Source organism: Notolepis coatsorum, assembly GCF_963971535.1.
Source record: "Notolepis coatsorum genome assembly, chromosome: 10".
Classification (NCBI taxonomy): Eukaryota; Metazoa; Chordata; class Actinopteri; order Aulopiformes; family Paralepididae; genus Notolepis; species Notolepis coatsorum.
The window spans coordinates 15363759-15383172 of record NC_140174.1 but is presented as its reverse complement, the minus strand read 5'-3'; the positions used below and the strand labels follow the sequence as shown (position 1 = coordinate 15383172).

At 43.5% G+C, this 19414-nt stretch overlaps 1 protein-coding gene across 1 annotated transcript in view; it reads right to left on the bottom strand.

The window, feature by feature from the left end:
• Positions 1-19414, bottom strand: part of LOC311235460 (uncharacterized protein) — a gene marked incomplete at its 5' end in the record, with an annotated part of 38289 nt that overhangs the window by 10886 nt on the left and 7989 nt on the right. Inside the window, 8 exons of the mRNA XM_084322921.1 lie at positions 180-261; positions 1822-1995; positions 8737-8860; positions 11113-11190; positions 11325-11452; positions 11896-11958; positions 15774-15839; positions 18327-18655. Of these exons, the coding sequence (XP_084179047.1) occupies positions 180-261; positions 1822-1995; positions 8737-8860; positions 11113-11190; positions 11325-11452; positions 11896-11958; positions 15774-15839; positions 18327-18655 (1044 nt within the window). The remainder of the gene's footprint in view (positions 1-179; positions 262-1821; positions 1996-8736; positions 8861-11112; positions 11191-11324; positions 11453-11895; positions 11959-15773; positions 15840-18326; positions 18656-19414) is intronic.

The window sequence follows — 19414 nt, the reverse complement described above, 5'->3', positions numbered from 1 at the left end:
GACAGACAGACAGACAGACAGATAGACAGACAGACAGACAGACAGGAGACAGACAGACAGACAGACAGAAGACAGACAGACAGACAGGAGACAGACAGACGGACAGACAGGAGACAGACAGACAGGAGACAGACAGACAGAGACAGACAGACAGGAGACAGACAGACAGACAGACTTACCTTCGTCTCCGAACGCCCGGCTGCACTTCACGCAGCAGAAGCACTCCGGGTGCCAGTTCTTGTCCAGGGCAGTGACCATTTTCTAGAACGAGGGAACACACAGGAAGAAAACAGACGTCCTTGAAGAGTTCCTCTCGTCCATGCCATGTCAAATTACGCTTTTTTGAACTTTGACAAATGGAAAATGGACTGCATTTATATATCTCTTTATCCAAAGCACTTGGCAACTTATGCCTCACATTCACCCACTCACACATTCACACAGCAAGGTGCCAACCTGGGAACCTTCTGATCACCAGATGACCCGCTCTACCTCCTGAGCCACTGTCTAACCCTAACCTTCTGATTACCAGACGACCGCTCTACCTCCTGAGCCACTGTCTAACTCTAACCTTCTGATTACCAGACGACCGCTCTACCTCCTGAGCCACTGTCTAACCCTAACCTTCTGATTACCAGACGACCCACTCTACCTCCTGATCCACTGTCTAACTCTAACCTTCTGATTACCAGACGACCCACTCTACCTCCTGATCCACTGTCTAACTCTAACCTTCTGATTACCAGACGACCCGCTCTACCTCCTGAGCCACTGTCTAACTCTAACCTTCTGATTACCAGACGACCCACTCTACCTCCTGAGCCACTGTCTAACCCTAACCTTCTGATTACCAGACGACCCACTCTACCTCCTGATCCACTGTCTAACCCTAACCTTCTGATTACCAGACGACCGCTCTACCTCCTGAGCCACTGTCTAACCCTAACCTTCTGATTACCAGACGACCGCTCTACCTCCTGAGCCACTGTCTAACCCTAACCTTCTGATTACCAGACGACCGCTCTACCTCCTGATTCACTGTCACCCTAACCTTCTGATTACCAGACGACCGCTCTACCTCCTGAGCCACCGTCACCCCCGATAACTCAACACAAGTCACCATAACCGTCTATTTGACTTTAGGTAGGCGGCAAACGGCAGAGACTGGGTCACAAAAACAAAAAAAGTTTCTTCCAGAACCACATTCGACACGCTGCCCGGGAGGAGCGGGAATCGAACCGGGGGAACCTTTTCCGATTACCAGACGACTGCTCTACCTCCTGAGTCAAATCAAATCATCATCAAATCATCAAACCGACAACACACGTTAATGTCCCCATGGGCCGGACACGTCTTCTTTAAACAAGTCAAGAAGAAACATCACAATAAATCAAGAACAAAACAAAAACACCAATGTAAAGAAAAACTCACTAAAACCTAGCAATAGGAAAAAATGCACCACAGGCAATGTGGAGGAGAAAACCCTTAGAAGGGCCGTTCAAAGGGGGGGATCTCCCTTCTTAGATGGCGGTGATAGTAGTGTTGCTATAAAACAGGCGAAACTGTTGGTAAGCATGCACACGCATATGTATAATGAAACACAGATAAGTGCATGCGATAGCAACTGAACCTTTTAAAAGATTGAAAAATAGAGCAGATGGCGGATCTATTTGAGGCATGGGGGGCGGCGCAGAGAGGGTCGCATGATCCTCCCGGTCATCATCACGGGACGTCCACCACTCTGGTCGTCACCACGAGACGAGACAGCCACTCACAGGGAGACAGGGAGAGACACTGTCGCAGGCGGCAGAGAGGACTCACGTTGAGGATGGGCTTGTTGCACTGGGCGCAGTGGGGGGAGTAGAGGGTGAAGTAGTCCGTCTCGCAGTACGGCCGTCCGTCCTTCTCGAAGAAGTTGCGGCTGCCCAGCTCCACCTCGCACTCGGTGCAGACGAAGTGCTCCGGGTGCCACACCCTGCCCAGGGCCGTCACCACCTGCACAGTGATATTGTGATATTGTGATATTGTGATATTGACACTAAAAACAGTGTGTGGTACTGGTGTGTAGTACTGGTGTGTGGTACTGGTGTGTAGTACTGGTGTGTGGTACTGGTGTGTGGTAGTGGTGTGTGGTACTGGTGTGTAGTACTGGTGTGTGGTACTGGTGTGTGGTACTGGTGTGTGGTACTGGTGTGTAGTACTGGTGTGTGGTACTGGTGTGTGGTACTGGTGTGTGGTACTGGTGTGTGGTACTGGTGTGTGGTACTGGTGTGTGGTACTGGTGTGTGGTACTGGTGTGTAGTACTGGTGTGTGGTACTGGTGTGTGGTACTGGTGTGTAGTACTGGTGTGTGGTACTGGTGTGTGGTACTGGTGTGTGGTACTGGTGTGTTGTACTGGTGTGTGGTACTGGTGTGTAGTACTGGTGTGTGGTACTGGTGTGTGGTACTGGTGTGTAGTACTGGTGTGTAGTACTGGTGTGTGGTACTGGTGTGTAGTTCTGGTCTGTGGTACTGGTGTGTAGTACTGGTGTGTGGTACTGGTGTGTGGTACTGGTGTGTGGTACTGGTGTGTAGTTCTGGTGTGTGGTACTGGTGTGTAGTACTGGTGTGTGGTACTGGTGTGTGGTACTGGTGTGTGGTACTGGTGTGTAGTACTGGTGTGTGGTACTGGTGTGTGGTACTGGTGTGTAGTACTGGTGTGTGGTACTGGTGTGTGGTACTGGTGTGTGGTACTGGTGTGTGGTACTGGTGTGTAGTACTGGTGTGTGGTACTGGTGTGTAGTACTGGTGTGTGGTACTGGTGTGTGGTACTGGTGTGTAGTACTGGTGTGTAGTACTGGTGTGTGGTACTGGTGTGTGGTACTGGTGTGTGGTACTGGTGTGTGGTACTGGTGTGTGGTACTGGTGTGTAGTACTGGTGTGTAGTACTGGTGTGTGGTACTGGTGTGTGGTACTGGTGTGTGGTACTGGTGTGTAGTACTGGTGTGTGGTACTGGTGTGTGGTACTGGTGTGTAGTACTGGTGTGTAGTACTGGTGTGTGGTACTGGTGTGTGGTACTGGTGTGTGGTACTGGTGTGTGGTACTGATGTGGTACTGGTGTGTAGTTCTGGTGTGTGGTACTGGTGTGTGGTACTGGTGTGTGGTACTGGTGTGTAGTACTGGTGTGTAGTACTGGTGTGTGGTACTGGTGTGTGGTACTGGTGTGTAGTACTGGTGTGTGGTACTGGTGTGTAGTACTGGTGTGTGGTACTGGTGTGTGGTACTGGTGTGTGGTACTGGTGTGTGGTACTGGTGTGTGGTACTGGTGTGTGGTACTGGTGTGTAGTACTGGTGTGTGGTACTGGTGTGTAGTACTGGTGTGTAGTACTGGTGTGTGGTACTGGTGTGTGGTACTGGTGTGTGGTACTGGTGTGTAGTGGTGTGTAACATGCTCAACACAGCTCAGATTAACATGCTCCACACAACTCATATTAACATGCTCCACACAGCTCAGATTAACATGCTCCACACAGCTCAGATTAACATGCTCCACACAGCTCAGATTAACATGCTCCACACAGCTCAGATTAACATGCTCCACACAGCTCAGATTAACATGCTCCACACAGCTCAGATTAACATGCTCCACACAGCTCAGATTAACATGCTCCACACAGCTCAGATTAACATGCTCCACACAGCTCAGATTAACATGCTCCACACATGTTTTATTTTATTTTATCATCATTCTTTCCAAAAGAAAATAGGCCTAGAAGCGTGGCTAACCAGAGGCTAACTGCCTACGAAAACAGGCACAGAGGCACTGAAAGAGGATTTCACCCATCTAAATGAACACACTAGACTAGACAAATATCAAGATGTATCCATCAGTGGACCAATTGCATGCTTTTGCAGAGGACAAGAAGCCTTCAGTCGACTCCTTCAGACATTAAAGGATAACTCCACTATTTTGGGAAATTAGCTTATTTAACATCTTCCCTGGAGTTAGACAAGAAGATACATACCTTTTTTGTCTCTGTGCATGCATTTTAGCTTTGGGAATAGACGCTCCGTTAGCATAGCTTAGCTTCATCACTGGAAGTGAGGCAGGACAGTAGCCTTACAGTGCCTTACAGTGTATTGCAAGGTCTGACATTGACCAAACTTGATATGCATGACCTTGGTGGCCTCTAGGTCAAGTCCTGCAAAGGGGGTCAATGTCAGACTTTGCAATCAAAAGTTAGGGGGCTAATAACCCTTGCCATAATTTCAGTGCGCCCCCTAACTTTTGATTGCAAGGTCTGCCATTGACCCCCTTTTCAGGAGTTGACCTAGAGCCCACCAAGGTCATGCATATCAAATTTGGTCAATGTCAGACCTTGCAATACACTGTAAGGCACTGTAAGGCTACTGTCCTGCCTCACTTCCAGTGATGAAGCTAAGCTATGCTAACGGAGCGTCTATTCCCAAAGCTAAAATGCACGCACAGAGACAAAAAAGGTATGTATCTTCTTGTCTAACTCCAGGGAAGATGTTAAATAAGCTAATTTCCCAAAATAGTGGAGTTCCCCTTTAAGCACCCCCCACAGCCCAAATGGAATGATACATTTTTTTTTCTTTTTTTTTTAAGAATTAAAAATATTATATATATTTTTTTTGTCTACCAATAGTCGACTAACAGAAAATGTTGGCCAATCATAGTCGACCATCCAAATCCTTAGTCGGGGACAGCCCTATTAGACACATAATTTAAGATGTAGTTTATGCGTTCACAAATGTGAGTGCTCAGTCATTGAATAGAGCGGTGGCACGCAACAGGACTGGCACGGCTTGTGTGTATTGAGCCGTACTGTATTGTACCCCTTCTGCAATCTGTTAAAGTTTTCAATCAATCATTCAATCGGCTACAACGAAGTGCTTAGGAAGATAGTGGGTGACCCCTCTCACCCACTCTATGGGGAGTTTGAGCTGTTGCCCTCCGGTAGTCGTTACAGACTACCTAGGGCAAACAGATTTTATTTTTTATTTTTACGCCTTCATTCCCAATTCATTCATTGAATGAATTGTGCACTCGTTAAGACACGGTCCTTGTTGATGTATACATGTATTCCTACGTTCTCTGCACATCCCCATTATAGATGTATGTATAATGTCTGCGGTCATTGTCATTGTTTTATTTATGGTGAGACCAAAGACAAAATGTCCACCCTGTGGACAATAAAGTGAAACTAAACTAAAGGGATAGTTCAGATTTTGGGAAGAATCTTCTCAGCACAGTCCAAGCGGTCAATCAATATTTGTGAACAGAGCAGCACTCTGAAAACTAACTAGGATGTCAAATCATGGGCTGCTACCAAATCAGGGGCTGCTACCAAATCAGGGGCCACTGCTCCATAGACAATTAGAAGGGCACTCGAGAGAGATGTTTACACCTGCTGTGTTAGAGCCGGCAAGTCCTGCGCTCCCCCACCTCAATACTGACAATGCTGTGAATTCACAACGCAAATTCATTCAAATAGAATTATGGCAATATAACAAATAATTGTAGAAATGTAACAACAAAAATTCAGTCATACCAGTTCATATATCAAGAAAAATAAATGTAATTTCAGATGTCAAAGCCCTTCACTCCGTTGCCCCCCCGGTACCTAGCTGACCTCCATCCCGCCCCGGAGGCTGCAGTCCTCTGACTCCGGTCTCCTCTCCATCCCCACCACCAAAATGCGGACTGTTGGTCCCAGAGCCTTCTCTGTGGCCGCACCCACCCTCTGGAACTCACTCCCTCCAAACAGCCATAGTGCTACATCCCTGCACTCCTTCAAATGCCAACTCAAAACCCACCTCTTCACCAAATTTGTAAATGACTCTGCCCGATTTCCCTTTTTCCTTCCTTTTGATTATTATTTTGTTGTTAGGCTGTTCCCTGTTCCCCACCCTTAGCTGCCCCCTCCTGTTAAGCGCCTTGGGTCTCCTGAAAGGCGCTATATACATTTTAAGATATTATTATTATTATTAGCCCTCGTCTGTCAGCCTCAGGCTGCGTTATTGCCGATCAACCAACACATAGTTTGAAAGCTAAAATGGCCACCGTTTCAGACAATCGACCACGTCCGGTTTCGCCTGGCCCCAAACGGACCAGTCACCTCCAACAGTGAAAACGATAAGACCGTTTTTGTAGCCAATGAAATTCTGGAGCAGTCAGTATCTTACATGAGGGATGATTACTACGATAAAGGGAGAGAATAAAGAAGAAAGGAGAATTACTTGAGAGCGTCGAAAAGTATTGGATCGGACGGCCATTATGGATAAGCATACCGAATTATTACAGAGAGAAAAACATGTGTAAAACACTAATTCTCCATGGGATTAATTCTCCATGGGATTGTTATCAACTTTGGACCTGTACTAGATAAGACTTCCGTGGACCCATTGTGTTTTCCAGCTCATACCTCTCAGCTGGAACTCTTTTGCAGGCATCCATTTGCAAACTAATTCAGACGCAAGTAAACAACTTTTATTTCAGTGTGTTCGAACCTCTGTAACTCCCATTAGTTTAGCACTCAGTGATTCTTCCTGTTGTGGAAGAATATTCAGAGTTTCCTTTCAAAAGAGACCAGATTCATGCATGTGCTGTTCAAGAATAAGGGCGCTTTCACATATAGTTTTGGTGGACTCGGTGCGGTTCTGGTGGTAAAGTTGCAACATTGTTGCATTAGTCATTTGGTTCGTCTGCATTCACATTGCAATTTGTCAAGCGCACCAAACTTTCTGAACAATGTCACGCGGTCGAAAAGGGCGCTCGTCTATTGGACACAATGGAGAGTGGAAATCCCTCCCCTTCAGGAAGTGAAATACGCGAAAACACAAACCGCGCAAGAAGCGTGATAGTAGCAGAGACGTGGCATTGATCCATCGTTCGATTATAACCCATTACCGCCATCCTCTCGCTAAACAACTTTTTTTGAGAGTGCCCACAAGCAGCAGTTTTATTTGGTCTTCTGCCCATATGTCGATCAGGGCTTTCACTTCATCATTCGCCCAAGTCTGTCCACGAGACATGCTTACAGTGTGCTTGTTTTGCAGTGAATGGCGCGGTAATAATAATAAGCCGCAGTGTTTTTTTTCTTCCTTCTACCCAAGATGCAGTTTATCAGGAGACATATTTACAGTGTGCTTGTTTTGCAGTGAATGCCACGCTCCGCGGTAATAATAAGCCACTGTTTTTCTTCCTTCTACCAAAGATGCACAGTTTATCAGGAGACATGTTTACACACAAACCCAAAAAAGCGGACTATCGAATTCTGGTCCGATAGTCCAGACCAAACAGCTCTGGTGTGAAAGAGACCTTAAATCTCTAATTACTTTGGGTATGCAATTGACAGGCATTTTATGCAAAACTAGCCCGATGGATAAGAGGTTATATTCTAGCATTGTTAGAAGGTCTGAACCAGAATTAAACGCACATTTGCGTGCAACAGCTACACAACCAGTATAGGGCCTCGTAAAGTCAGTCAATTCATTGTCTATGGAGGATCAACCCCAGATTTCACATCCCAGTTGGAGGGTTCTCTCCATACAAATCACTAAATAGATTTCCATCTTTAAAAGGTCCCATAACTTGCTTTATTTTTAACTTTTTGGGCAATTTTACACAATTCCTGTGAGTCTATGCACATCTGTAAGGTTTTTTTTTCAATTAATTTCATTGTTTTGTATTTGTAATCAAGTACTGTGGAGCAACACTTTCTGCCCTTCCAATGTCCAAGCTGTTTTTGGCTGGGCTCCGCAATGCACTTTGAATGACAGTCACCCACCTGCACTAGCAGATAGGAGAGAGAGCCCAAGAGAGCGAGAATTCTGATCTGCCCCCCCCCCCCCCCCCCCCCCCGGGCGGTGTGGGGGGGCGGTGGCAGATCAGAATTCTTACACGTCACAGATCCGAGTAAATTCAGAATGGCTTAGTTCAGTGGGGGAGGTTCCTGCCTCAGCTATACTGAATAATAATAATAATAATAATGCAGGACCTGTCTCAGAGGTCTTTATTGGGCATGCAACGACACTCAATGTTTTAGCGGCACACAGTGGTTCGTTTTTTTTTTCTTCAATATTTCGAAATAAAACTGGTGCTTTTATTTCATGCAATGCGTGTTTGTCATTTCAGCACCACGCGCTGTCCACCTCAAGCCTATACGGTACATTGCATCTCTCTGCCTATATACCTGTTATTCAAGTGTGTAAAACTGCCCGTTTTATTATCGAAATATTGGAAACGGAGAGGACTCTTTATTTTGACATCGGATGACATGACAGAAGTTGAACAGCGTGGGAAAATTTTTGTAAACTGGCGCGAGACATGTAGGAAATTGGTCCGCTCGACTATGAAAGCTCAAAGAGTCCAGCAGACCTCCGCTGAGTCCAGTCCGCTCGACTATGGGAGCACCTTTAGCGATCTGTTGTTGTGCATGTTTTTCCATTGGGTTTCTCTTATCGGGGGGGAACCCTTGCGAGCACGGGGAGAACATGCAAACTCCACACAGAAAGGCCTGGGAGATCACCCAGGGGGGGTACCCGGGACTGGGTAGAGATTTCACATCTAGTCAGTGTTGGTACAACCTCACATTGCTAGAAAACAATGCAAACCACTGGAAAGTGCCATTCATAAGATAGGGGACCTTCCTTTAAGAGAGTGGTCCAGTATTGACTGGATTGAATGGGGCAGAGGAAGAACATGTTTCTGATGTAGTCAGTTTCCTACCTGGTAGTAATAGTCGTCCAGGTATGGATTCTCACTCTGCAGCTGAATCATCTGTAGCCTGGTGATCCATTCCTTCTCTTTGGTCGACATGAGATCACAGTAAGGATCCCAGCTCTGTACTTTCCTATGAAACAACACTTAATAATGCACTCATATTTTATGACACTGTAGAGATGCGCCGATCCCGATTATTGTAGCCGGTAACTGAAAACAGGTCCTCTGTACCAAAATATGAAACCAAGAGCCACAGGTATCACGTTAGAAATCAAAGCAGAGCATTATTGCATTCCTAGAACAACGTATCTATATTAAAACATTATTGCATTCCTAGAACACCGTATCTATATGAAAACGTTATTGCATTCCTAGAACACTATCTATATGAAAACATTGCATTCCTAGAACACCGTATCTATTAAAACATTATTGCATTCCTAGAACACTATCTATATGAAAACATTGCATTCCTAGAACACCGTATCTATATTAAAACTAGGGCTGTCAGTTTATCGCGTTAATTAATTACACAGCAAATTATCGCGTTATGAAAATTAATTGCGAAAAAAATAAAGATTTTATTTTTTTTAGATTTTTTTTTATCATATTCATTCCATAAGAATGTAGAATACACATTTACAGACTTTTTTTTAATATGGTCCATTTGCATGTTCTTGGTATCGGATTCTAGGGACATCTATGGATCTCAGGGAATGTATTCCCAGTGTCAGAAATACTGTGTCTGTTACTAGGCTTGAGTAAATTGTAATGAACCAAATGAGAATATCAATTAATTTTTTTTTATCTTTGACTTGTGAATGACACCATGCTAAAATTGACCAGACCTGAAAAATCTAAGCAAATTAATAGATGGAAGATGATTAAACAGAAGGTTTTGTAGATACAGTACTGAATTCTGCCATCCGGACACATGCAATTTGAAATATTATTATAGAATATAAAATAAGAAATAAAATAGTTATGCGATTAAAATGAGATAAATTAATTACAAATCCTGTAATTAATTAGATACATTTTTTTAATCGCCTGACAGCACTAATTAAAACCTGTTCCCCCCCCACGGGGTCGGTACCGACCCCTTTTGACATTATGATCATATAGGCATATTTTTATGAATGAAATAATTTGTGATTTTAAAATCAACCGTTTTCAAGTATTAACATCACTACTATGTCACAAAAGCATGTAGAATGTAAAACGTTAGGTTGGCAATAGGTTAAAAGTGTCATAATAAGGTTTTACCTTCTCATTTTGAAGAAGTCTATCCGAGCCGGCGACCATTTTGGAAATATAAAAAAAACGCAAATTGTAACGCAAAACGCCATTTTGTCGAGGGCACTCAGGGCTGTCGATGAACGTTGACATTTTTTCAAACTACATTTCCCTTCAAGTTCTATGGGGGTTCAAAGTTCTGAGTTGAATTATGGAATATGTCAATAAATGTTATTATTCTTGATAAGCCACAAAAGGTAACGATTTGACAAATATTGAAACGCAGTTAGTTTTTCCTCCATATTGTTAGCATATAGGAACAACTAGATCTGAAATTAGTTTCAAAATGCTTGCACTATGAGAAAAATAAAAAAAGTACAGTCGATTACAGTAGATATTATTATCTGTTATTATGCATGCCTGGTGAGCCTAAATCCAAATTGAACTCGGGCATTTGAAAGATACTATATGTATATATATATAATTGTGCGAATTGGCTATAATAAGGTAATGTATAAGCAAATATTCTATATTCTATAATAATATTTCAAATTGCATTGGTCCGGATGGGAGAATTCAGTACTGTATATACAGAACCTTTGGTTTTATCATCTTCCCTTTATTCATTTCCTTAGATCTTTTGTACACATGATCTCAAGAGGGTACTGAACGAGGTCAGTGGCAGTTTTTTAAGTCTGGTCATTATTATCATGGTGTTATTCACTGTCAAAGATGAAAAGAAAACTCATAATTGATATTTTCCTTTGTTTCATCACAATTTAAGCAAGCCTAGTAATAGACACAATATTTCTGACACTGAGAATACATTCACCGAGGTCCATAGATGTTCCTAGATACCAAGAATATGCAAATAGCCCTTGTAGAAGTGGAGCAATATTCCATTTACCTAGGTATACATTTTATGCAGATTTTCACCTGGGGTGGAACAGGTTAAAACATTATTGCATTACTAGAACACTGTATCTATATTAAAACATTATTGCATTACTAGAACACCGTATCTATATTAAAACAAGAGAGCAGGTTAGTATGATGTTGTGCACTAACCTTGGTGAAGTATGTCAGGTTAGTATGATGACCAACCTTGGTGAAGTATGTCAGGTTAGTATGACGTTGTGCACTAACCTGGGTGAGGTATGCCGCCTTTGACTCAGGACGCGTCTGTGCTGGGGGTGGAGCTGAGTGATGGGACCCGCCGGGCACCTTTTGGAGTCAACAGATGGAACGACTCAGAGAAAAGGTCAAATGGTAAATGGCTACTTTTTTTATATAGCTTTTTTTATCCAAAGCTTGGCGAGTTGGCACCCTGTGTGGGAACCCCGTGTACAATCACTCACCTGAAACGCTGCACGGGGTTGGACGAGGGACTGTAGACGGGGGAGGGTCTTGGCGAGTTGGCTCCGAAGCGAAGCTGCATGGACTGTGGGGGGGAGGGGCAGTTTGATGGGGACAGAAGGCCCTCCGTCTGCTGGAGAGAAACATCTCCGTGAGTCAAGAGACGAGAGGTCTCCGTCCAAATACACCAGGGACTCACCCGTGTAGGAGACACTAGGGCTGGGCTGCAGAATACTGAACATACCCTTTAACCCTTTCACTACCACACTACAGAAGGTTAACCCTTTACGGTTAACCGTCTGTAGTGCGATAGTAAAGAGTTAACCTTCTGTAGTGTTGTAGTGAAAGAGTTAACCTTCTGTATTTGTTGCAGTGAAAAGGTTAAGGCAGAGAGATATGGAAGACAAATTTGATGCATATTTTAGATAATATATTAATATCTGCTTACTATGCGGACTCTCATGTTAAAATAATCCAATCGATGCGTCAACTGTGGTTTCAAACCAAATCCCATTTTGTGAGAACCTCTTGTGAATATTCTCAGAAGGGGAAAACTGGAGTGACGGGACAGACCTGGTTATAATGCTGCTGGGAGTTGAAAGGGCGATGGGACAGGACGGTGGGGTTGGGCATCATCTGTAACAAGATGCAGCATATAAATATCCAACATAGTTTTACTTGGTTCTAGGGCTGTCCCCGACTAAGGATTTTGGATGGTCGACTAGGATTGGCCAAAATTTGCCGCTAGTCGACTATTGGTCGACTTAAAAAAATAAAAATAAAAAGTATAATATTTTAAAACTTTTTTATTTTATTTTTATTTTTTTGTATCATTCCATTTGGGCTGTGGGGGGTGCTTAATGTCTGAAGGAGTCGACTGAAGGCTTCTTGTCCTCTGCAAAAGCATGCAATTGGTCCACTGATGGATACATCTTGATATTTGTCTAGTCTAGTGTGTTCATTAGATGGTGAATGAACACACTGTGCCTGTTTTCGTAGGCAGTTAGCCTCTGGTATGCGTGCCATTAGCGTTAGCCACGCTTCTAGGCCTCTTTTCTTTTGGAAAAAAGATAAAAAAAAAAAAAAATGAATCGATTAATAGGGGTGAGCCCTCAAAGGTTGATGATAAAATGTCTACATTAGACCTCTGGGTTAGAACTCTTTCATCCCTCTGTTAGGAGCCACAAACCAAAAAGGTGGAAAACCAACGGCATAGAGTCTAGACTATGTATGCGTAGGGCTGACCCCGATTAGTTGAATAGTCGCCTAATCGATCAAAAGGAGCCGTAGTCGACTGCCAACCTCTTAGTCTAATGCAAAAAATATATATATATTTATAATTATTTATTTATTCTTTTTTTATCCAAAAGCAAAGAGGCCTAGAAGCGTGGCTAAGACTGTGGACCAATTACATGCTTTCGCAGAGGACAAGAAGCCTTCAGTCGACTCCTTCAGACATTAAGCACCCCCACAGCCCAAATAAAAAAATATATATACATATATTCTTTTTGCATTCAGGGGGGGTAGTAGTCGACTGAAGACTACAGTCGACTATCGGCAAATTTTGGCCAATTTTGTTGACTATCCAAATCCTTAGTCGGGGACAGCCCTAACATACTGTCTATGTTGTACAGTCTCTGTATGTGTTGTAGTGTCTCTGTATGTGTTGTACAGTCTCAGTATGTGTTGTACAGTCTCTGTATGTGTTGTACAGTCTCTGTATGTGTTGTACAGTCTCTGTATGTGTTGTACAGTCTCTGTATGTGTTGTACAGTCTCTGTATGTGTTGTACAGTCTCTGTGTGTGTTGTACAGTCTCTGTGTGTTGTAGTGTCTCTGTATTTGTTGTACAGTCTCTGTATGTGTTGTAGTGTCTCTGTATGTGTTGTAGTGTCTCTTTATATGTTGTAGTGTCTGTGTGTTGTACAGTCTGTGTTGTACAGTCTGTGTTGTACAGTCTCTATGTGTTGTACAGTCTATGTGTTGTACAGTCTCTATGTGTTGTACAGTCTCTATGTGTTGTACAGTCTCTATGTGTTGTACAGTCTCTATGTGTTATAGTGTCTGTGTGTGTTATAGTGTCTCTGTGTGTGTTATAGTGTCTCTGTGTGTGTTATAGTGTCTCTGTGTGTGTTGTACAGTCTCTATGTGTTGTACAGTCTGTGTTGCACAGTCTGTATGTGTTGCACAGTCTCTGTATGTGTTGCACAGTCTCTGTATGTGTTGCACAGTCTCTGTATGTGTTGCACAGTCTCTGTATGTGTTGCACAGTCTCTGTATGTGTTGCACAGTCTCTGTATGTGTTGCACAGTCTCTGTATGTGTTGCGCAGTCTCTGTGTTGCACAGTCTCTGCATGTGTTGCACAGTCTCTGTATGTGTTGCACAGTCTCTGTATGTGTTGCACAGTCTCTGTGTTGCACAGTCTCTGTGTTGCACAGTCTCTGCATGTGTTGCACAGTCTCTGCATGTGTTGCACAGTCTCTGCATGTGTTGCACAGTCTCTGCATGTGTTGCACAGTCTTCCGTTTTTGTTTCACTTGTGATGAAGGAATTTCCCCCTGTGGGATTATGACACACTAACGTTACCACTGTGGGATTATGACACACTAACGTTACCACTGTGGGATTATGACTGTTTTATGTAGCGTAAATACCGGAATGGGGCCCCTCGGGCTGAAGGGTCTGCTACAGTACTGTCCTCTAGGGGGCGCTCCCCTTCCTCTGGAGTTGGGAAAGTGATATGCAGAGTCCAGGAAGCTGGAGTTTGTGTAGGGGGGACCTCTGCCACCAATCACACACACGATGGCATTATCCTAAAACACACATTAACATTACTAGCCATCTAGTTAAAAGGGTCACTTCACCAAAAACAATGCAGATTTATTTTGCACATAATCCCATCCACTCGTTTTGCACGCATTCATTTAGTTTGACAGTTATTGTGAGTAAATTAGTTTGAATTATGGCCACCAGTGCTGTCATTGGGGGCATTGAATCCTTGTGTTAATTACAAGGTAGCAGTCCCTATAAAACAAGGTATTGCTATTTTTCATCTACATCATTATATAATGCCATAATTAACACAACACAAAGATTCACTGTCCCCGATGAAATCACTGGTGGCCATATTCAAACTAATTTACTCTCAATAACTGTCGAACTAAATTAATGCGTGGCTTCTTGGATGTGTGCAAGATTATGTGCCAAATAAATCAGCATTGTTCAAAAGGGGTGAAGTGACCCTTTAAGCCACTAGCATAAAAATGATAGACTTAACTTGATGCTTAATATTAATATGCTCAACCTGCAGCATGGATCCTGAGGGTCTCCTCGCCTTTCTGTACGACGGGAACAGCCACTAGAGACAGGAAAAGGGACCAATGTTTACAAAAGAATAAGTAAACTAAGTACATGTGTGAATGGGAAGGAAGACGGAGGGGTGGTGATGATGCAAGGAGTAGAGGTACCAAAAGTGGACGAGTTTAAATACTTGGGGTCAACTGTCCAAAGTAATGGGGACTGTGTGGTAGGGAGGTGAAGAAGAGAGTGCAGGCCGGGTGGTGCGGGTGGAGAAGGATGACGGGGGTGATCTGCGATAGAAGGGTACCAGCAAGAGTTAAGGGAAAGGTCTACAGCAGGGTAGTGAGACCAGCTATGCTGTATGGACTAGAAACAGTGGCACTGACCAACAAGCAGGTGGCGGAGCTGGAGGTGGCAGAGATGAAGATGTTAAAGGTTCTCTCTGGGAGTAACAAGGTTGGACAAAATCAAAAATGTCAGAGGAACGGCCCATGTTGAGCAGTTCGGACCGAAAGTGAGAGAGGCAAGACTGAGATGGTTTGGACATGTGCGGAGGAGGGAGGTGGGGTACATCGGGAGAACGATGCTGGAGATGGAGCTGCCTGGAAAGAGGAGGAGGGGAAGGCCCAAGAGGAGGCTTATGGACACTGAAGGAGGACATGCGGGCAGCGGGCGTGACGGAGGACAACGCAGAGGACAGAAACAGATGGAAACGGATGATCCGCTGTGGCAACCCCTGGCGGGGAAAGCCAAAAGAAGAAGTTTACAAAATAATAAGTAAACCGACCACTTTTACTCAAGTACTGTACTCAAGTACAGTCTGAGGTATTTGTACTTCCATTTTTGGGTTGTTACTAGTACTCTTTACTCCCACTACATTTCAAAGCAGATGAGATACCTTTCACATCACTAACACTAAATGTATCTACAAGCACCTGCAAGTGCTTTGTTTTGATAAGATAAAATCTCTTAACCTACAGTATAGAGGCTAATGCCTCTCTGTATCCAAATCCGACCACATGAAATCGAAGTACTTTTCTGCTTGAGCAGAATCTTACTTTTATCAGAGTACTATTCTGGGGGGGGGGGGAACCAGAACATTCTATGGACGTAATGATGGTTTTGGTGTCTGTTATGGAGCAGAGACTCACAGCATCCTGATCGAAGACGTTCCAGGAGGAGGCGACCTCGTAGTCCACTATGGAACTGTCGATGTTCTGGAAAAAACACAAGTCAGATACACACAACTAGGGCTGACCTTCGAATTTTTTTTGGAATTCGAAGCTTCGGGGCCGAGATTCGATTTTAATTAGAAGCTTCGAAATTAAATAAATTATAATAATTTATAATTAAAATATATATATATATATATATATTTTTGTAAAAAAAACAAAAAATTTATGTTGGGGGACTTGTACAGCACTTTGTTCAACTTTGTCAGTGCTGTAAAGTTTAAACCTTTTTAAATCTTAGACAAACGAAACACTTTGCTTTCATGAAATATTGTAAGCAGTCATTTGAGGCTTTATAAAAGCAGCACAATGAACACAAATCTGTCAGTGCCGAGTCCGACCTCATCTTAAATAACAAACAGCATTGCTTGTTGTAGTTAACAAAGAGAGGCAGAGTTGATTTTGCACACAAAAAAATTGTTCACAAGAATTTTCACAAGAATATTTTCATATTCGAATCCCATGCCCATCGAACGAAGCTTCGAAGTATTTAAGACAGCCCTACACACAACTTTCCATAACATCGCCATCATGGTCGGCTAACAGACTGTAATCAAACAACAAGTGTTACTCGTTAATGACAACATAATGGGTTGTGCTGGGTTTATGGTATTGTGCCATATTGATAGAAAAACATGAGACATCATGAGAATACTATGAACCAAGATGAGGACAAACCACTTTATGTCCTAGTTCACCACTATAACGAAGATTATACAACGGCATGCAAATTTCTCTATTCTGATTGGCTGAAACAGTCCATTTACACGTATGTATCCTTCATAATCCACGCTCCTGGTCCCAGGACCCGCCCACCACCGAATCACATCACTCCGCCGGATCACTCCGTCGGAAAAAACAAGATGGCGGACAATAATCTTTAACAAATGGATATGTTGATAGCGTCATAACGACTAAATATAAAGCGATTCTGTCAAGGGGAACGTGTTAGTATTTTAAACAATGTTGGATGATGTAATTGATGGGTCTTGACTCAATCTAGAACAAAAGAAAAATCGCGGATTGTTTGATTGATTAATTGATAGATTTAAATTTCTACTTCCTCCCCACTGACTGCACTGCAGCGTTCACTCTCACTCTCCGACGCTGGCGTACCCACAACACACACACACACACACACACACACACACACACACACACACACACACACACTGTGACACACACACACACACACACGCACACACACACACACACACACACACACACACACACACACACACACACTCCTGTCTGCAACAGCGGAGGAGTCAGACTGAGAGAGAAGCAGCGCTGTTTTAAGTGAGCATGGTCTATTGAATTGATTGATTGGTTGATTGCTAATTTTATTACTGTACCCCTGGTTTCCAACTGGTTAAGTTTAGGCTAAAAGAAATAAATAAAAAAATAGGGCGAAGAAAACGTTTTTTTCCTATAGGGCAAAGAAAACGTTTTAATTTGTTTTACCTACTTTATATTCTGCATCTGGTAATAAAATTTTCAATCAATCATTCCAATAATACACAGTTGGATGTGTTAGTTGGTTGGATGCACTTCAAGCTGCTTCCACATGAGGCAACTTCTCTCAATCATTCCAATAATACAGTTGGATGTGTTAGTTTGGTTGGATGCACTTCAAGCTGCTTCCACATGGAGTTGTGGGAACTACTTTTTCTGGCGGATGGTTTTTTCAATAAATCTTCGATTAATGTGTGTTTATTGTATAGAAATAAGGTTGGATGAATCTAGCAGTTGTATAAAAGCTTTACACCACGTGCAGTCGTGGTTTGTGACCAATAAACCATGCCTAGGGGGGTCTAACGACCCTCGGCTGCGCCTCGGGCCTAACAACCACCCCTAGGCATGGTTTATTGGTCACAAACCACTCCTGCGTGTGATGTAATGCTTAATTAGGGGTGGGGGGGGGAAATCGATATGTAGTAGTATCGCGATACTTTGCGTGGCGATACTGTATCGATACAGGGACGCCAAGTATCTATATTTAATTATTCATAAAAAAAAAAGAAATTGTATAAGGAAGTTGCATTGTTAATTTCAATACCTGTAATAGTACAGTAGTCCACACACAAGCATTAAGTTAAGTTGGAATATGACTAATACAAACAGTTCAGTTTGTCAGGTACATGCAACACGGATTACAGTGTTTACATCCGTCTGCTTGAGAAAATACCATGTTCTGCAATAAAAATTATTGAAGTGAGATGAACAGACTGAAAACTTTATTTTATTAGATAAAACATGTTGACAGTTTTACTTTGCAGTTGAAAAAAGGTAATAAATCGCAATATATATCGCAATATTAATATCTCAATACTCGGCATATCGCAATATATTTAGTATCGCAATACTATCGTATCGTGAGGCCTCTGGTGATTCCCACCCCTACCTAAGATGAGGACAAACCACTATGAACTAAGATGAGGACAAACTACTATATGAACGTCGTGACTTCACCAGCATCACCTTGAAACTCGATCGCTCCACCGTTCGCATCACCGCCGGGTCCTCGAACATCTGCCCCCTGCTCTGCCCCACTCCCCTCTGCCCCGCTCCCCTCTGCCCCCTGCTGCCCCGCCCGTTGCCCCGTTGCTCCGGAGGGCCCGAGGACCTGAACTGGGGCCCCTGCCGGGGAGGGGAGGGGGAGCTGTCGGAGGAGGAGGAGGAGGAGGGCGGGGGGGAGACCTGCATGGAGGGCGGGGGGGAGGGCGGGGGGGAGACCTGCGGCGGCGACTCTCGGAACTGGAGGAGGTCGCTGGTGGGATGGGCTCCCTTGTCCTCCACATCTACACCAAGGCAAGAAGGTTGATTGATTGAAAACTTAAATTAACAGATTACAGAATGGGTACAATACAGCTCAATACACACAATTGTTAACACTTTGAGAGCCAACGACACTATATGTAGTTAGTTCATGCCGACCGTTGAATGCCAGAGATGACGTATAGCGTTTGCTTGTCTTTTTTTTTTATTAGCGATTTGAATTCATATTTCATCAATCTAGTCTCACGTTAGTGCTGAAACCTCTCTCCGAGCTCCATTGGAAAAATACCGCCCCCTATCGTCTCTCGTCTCTCCCTGTTGTACTGCACCCCATTGGATTAGACTGATGGGGGGGGGAAATCCAGTTTCCTCATTTTACTTATCCGGCAAGCCATCCGAAGAGATCCCAAGTCTTCGCCGACCCTCAGTACAGCGTGGAATCGGTATTTCCGGTACCCAGCGCTGAATCAATAAACGTGATCGATATTTGGAATGGCGATCAGGAATTGGAATAATCTTTTTGGAGAACATCTGATCTGAGGTAAGGAATCTTAGGATATTAGGATAATCAGACCTGTTTTCACAGAGATATCAGCGTGTGCCATATGCGTGTGTGTGCGCTGATCAGGAAATGAGAATAGATTTTTCAGCCCGCTTCTCTAGCGTGCATAAGTACACATATACTATCGATAATCTAGCGTTTATTTGAAAACGATAAATAGGCCGAAAAATGTCAACGTTTGTGTATTCCAGAATATTCCAGTAAAGGCCGTTTATCACAG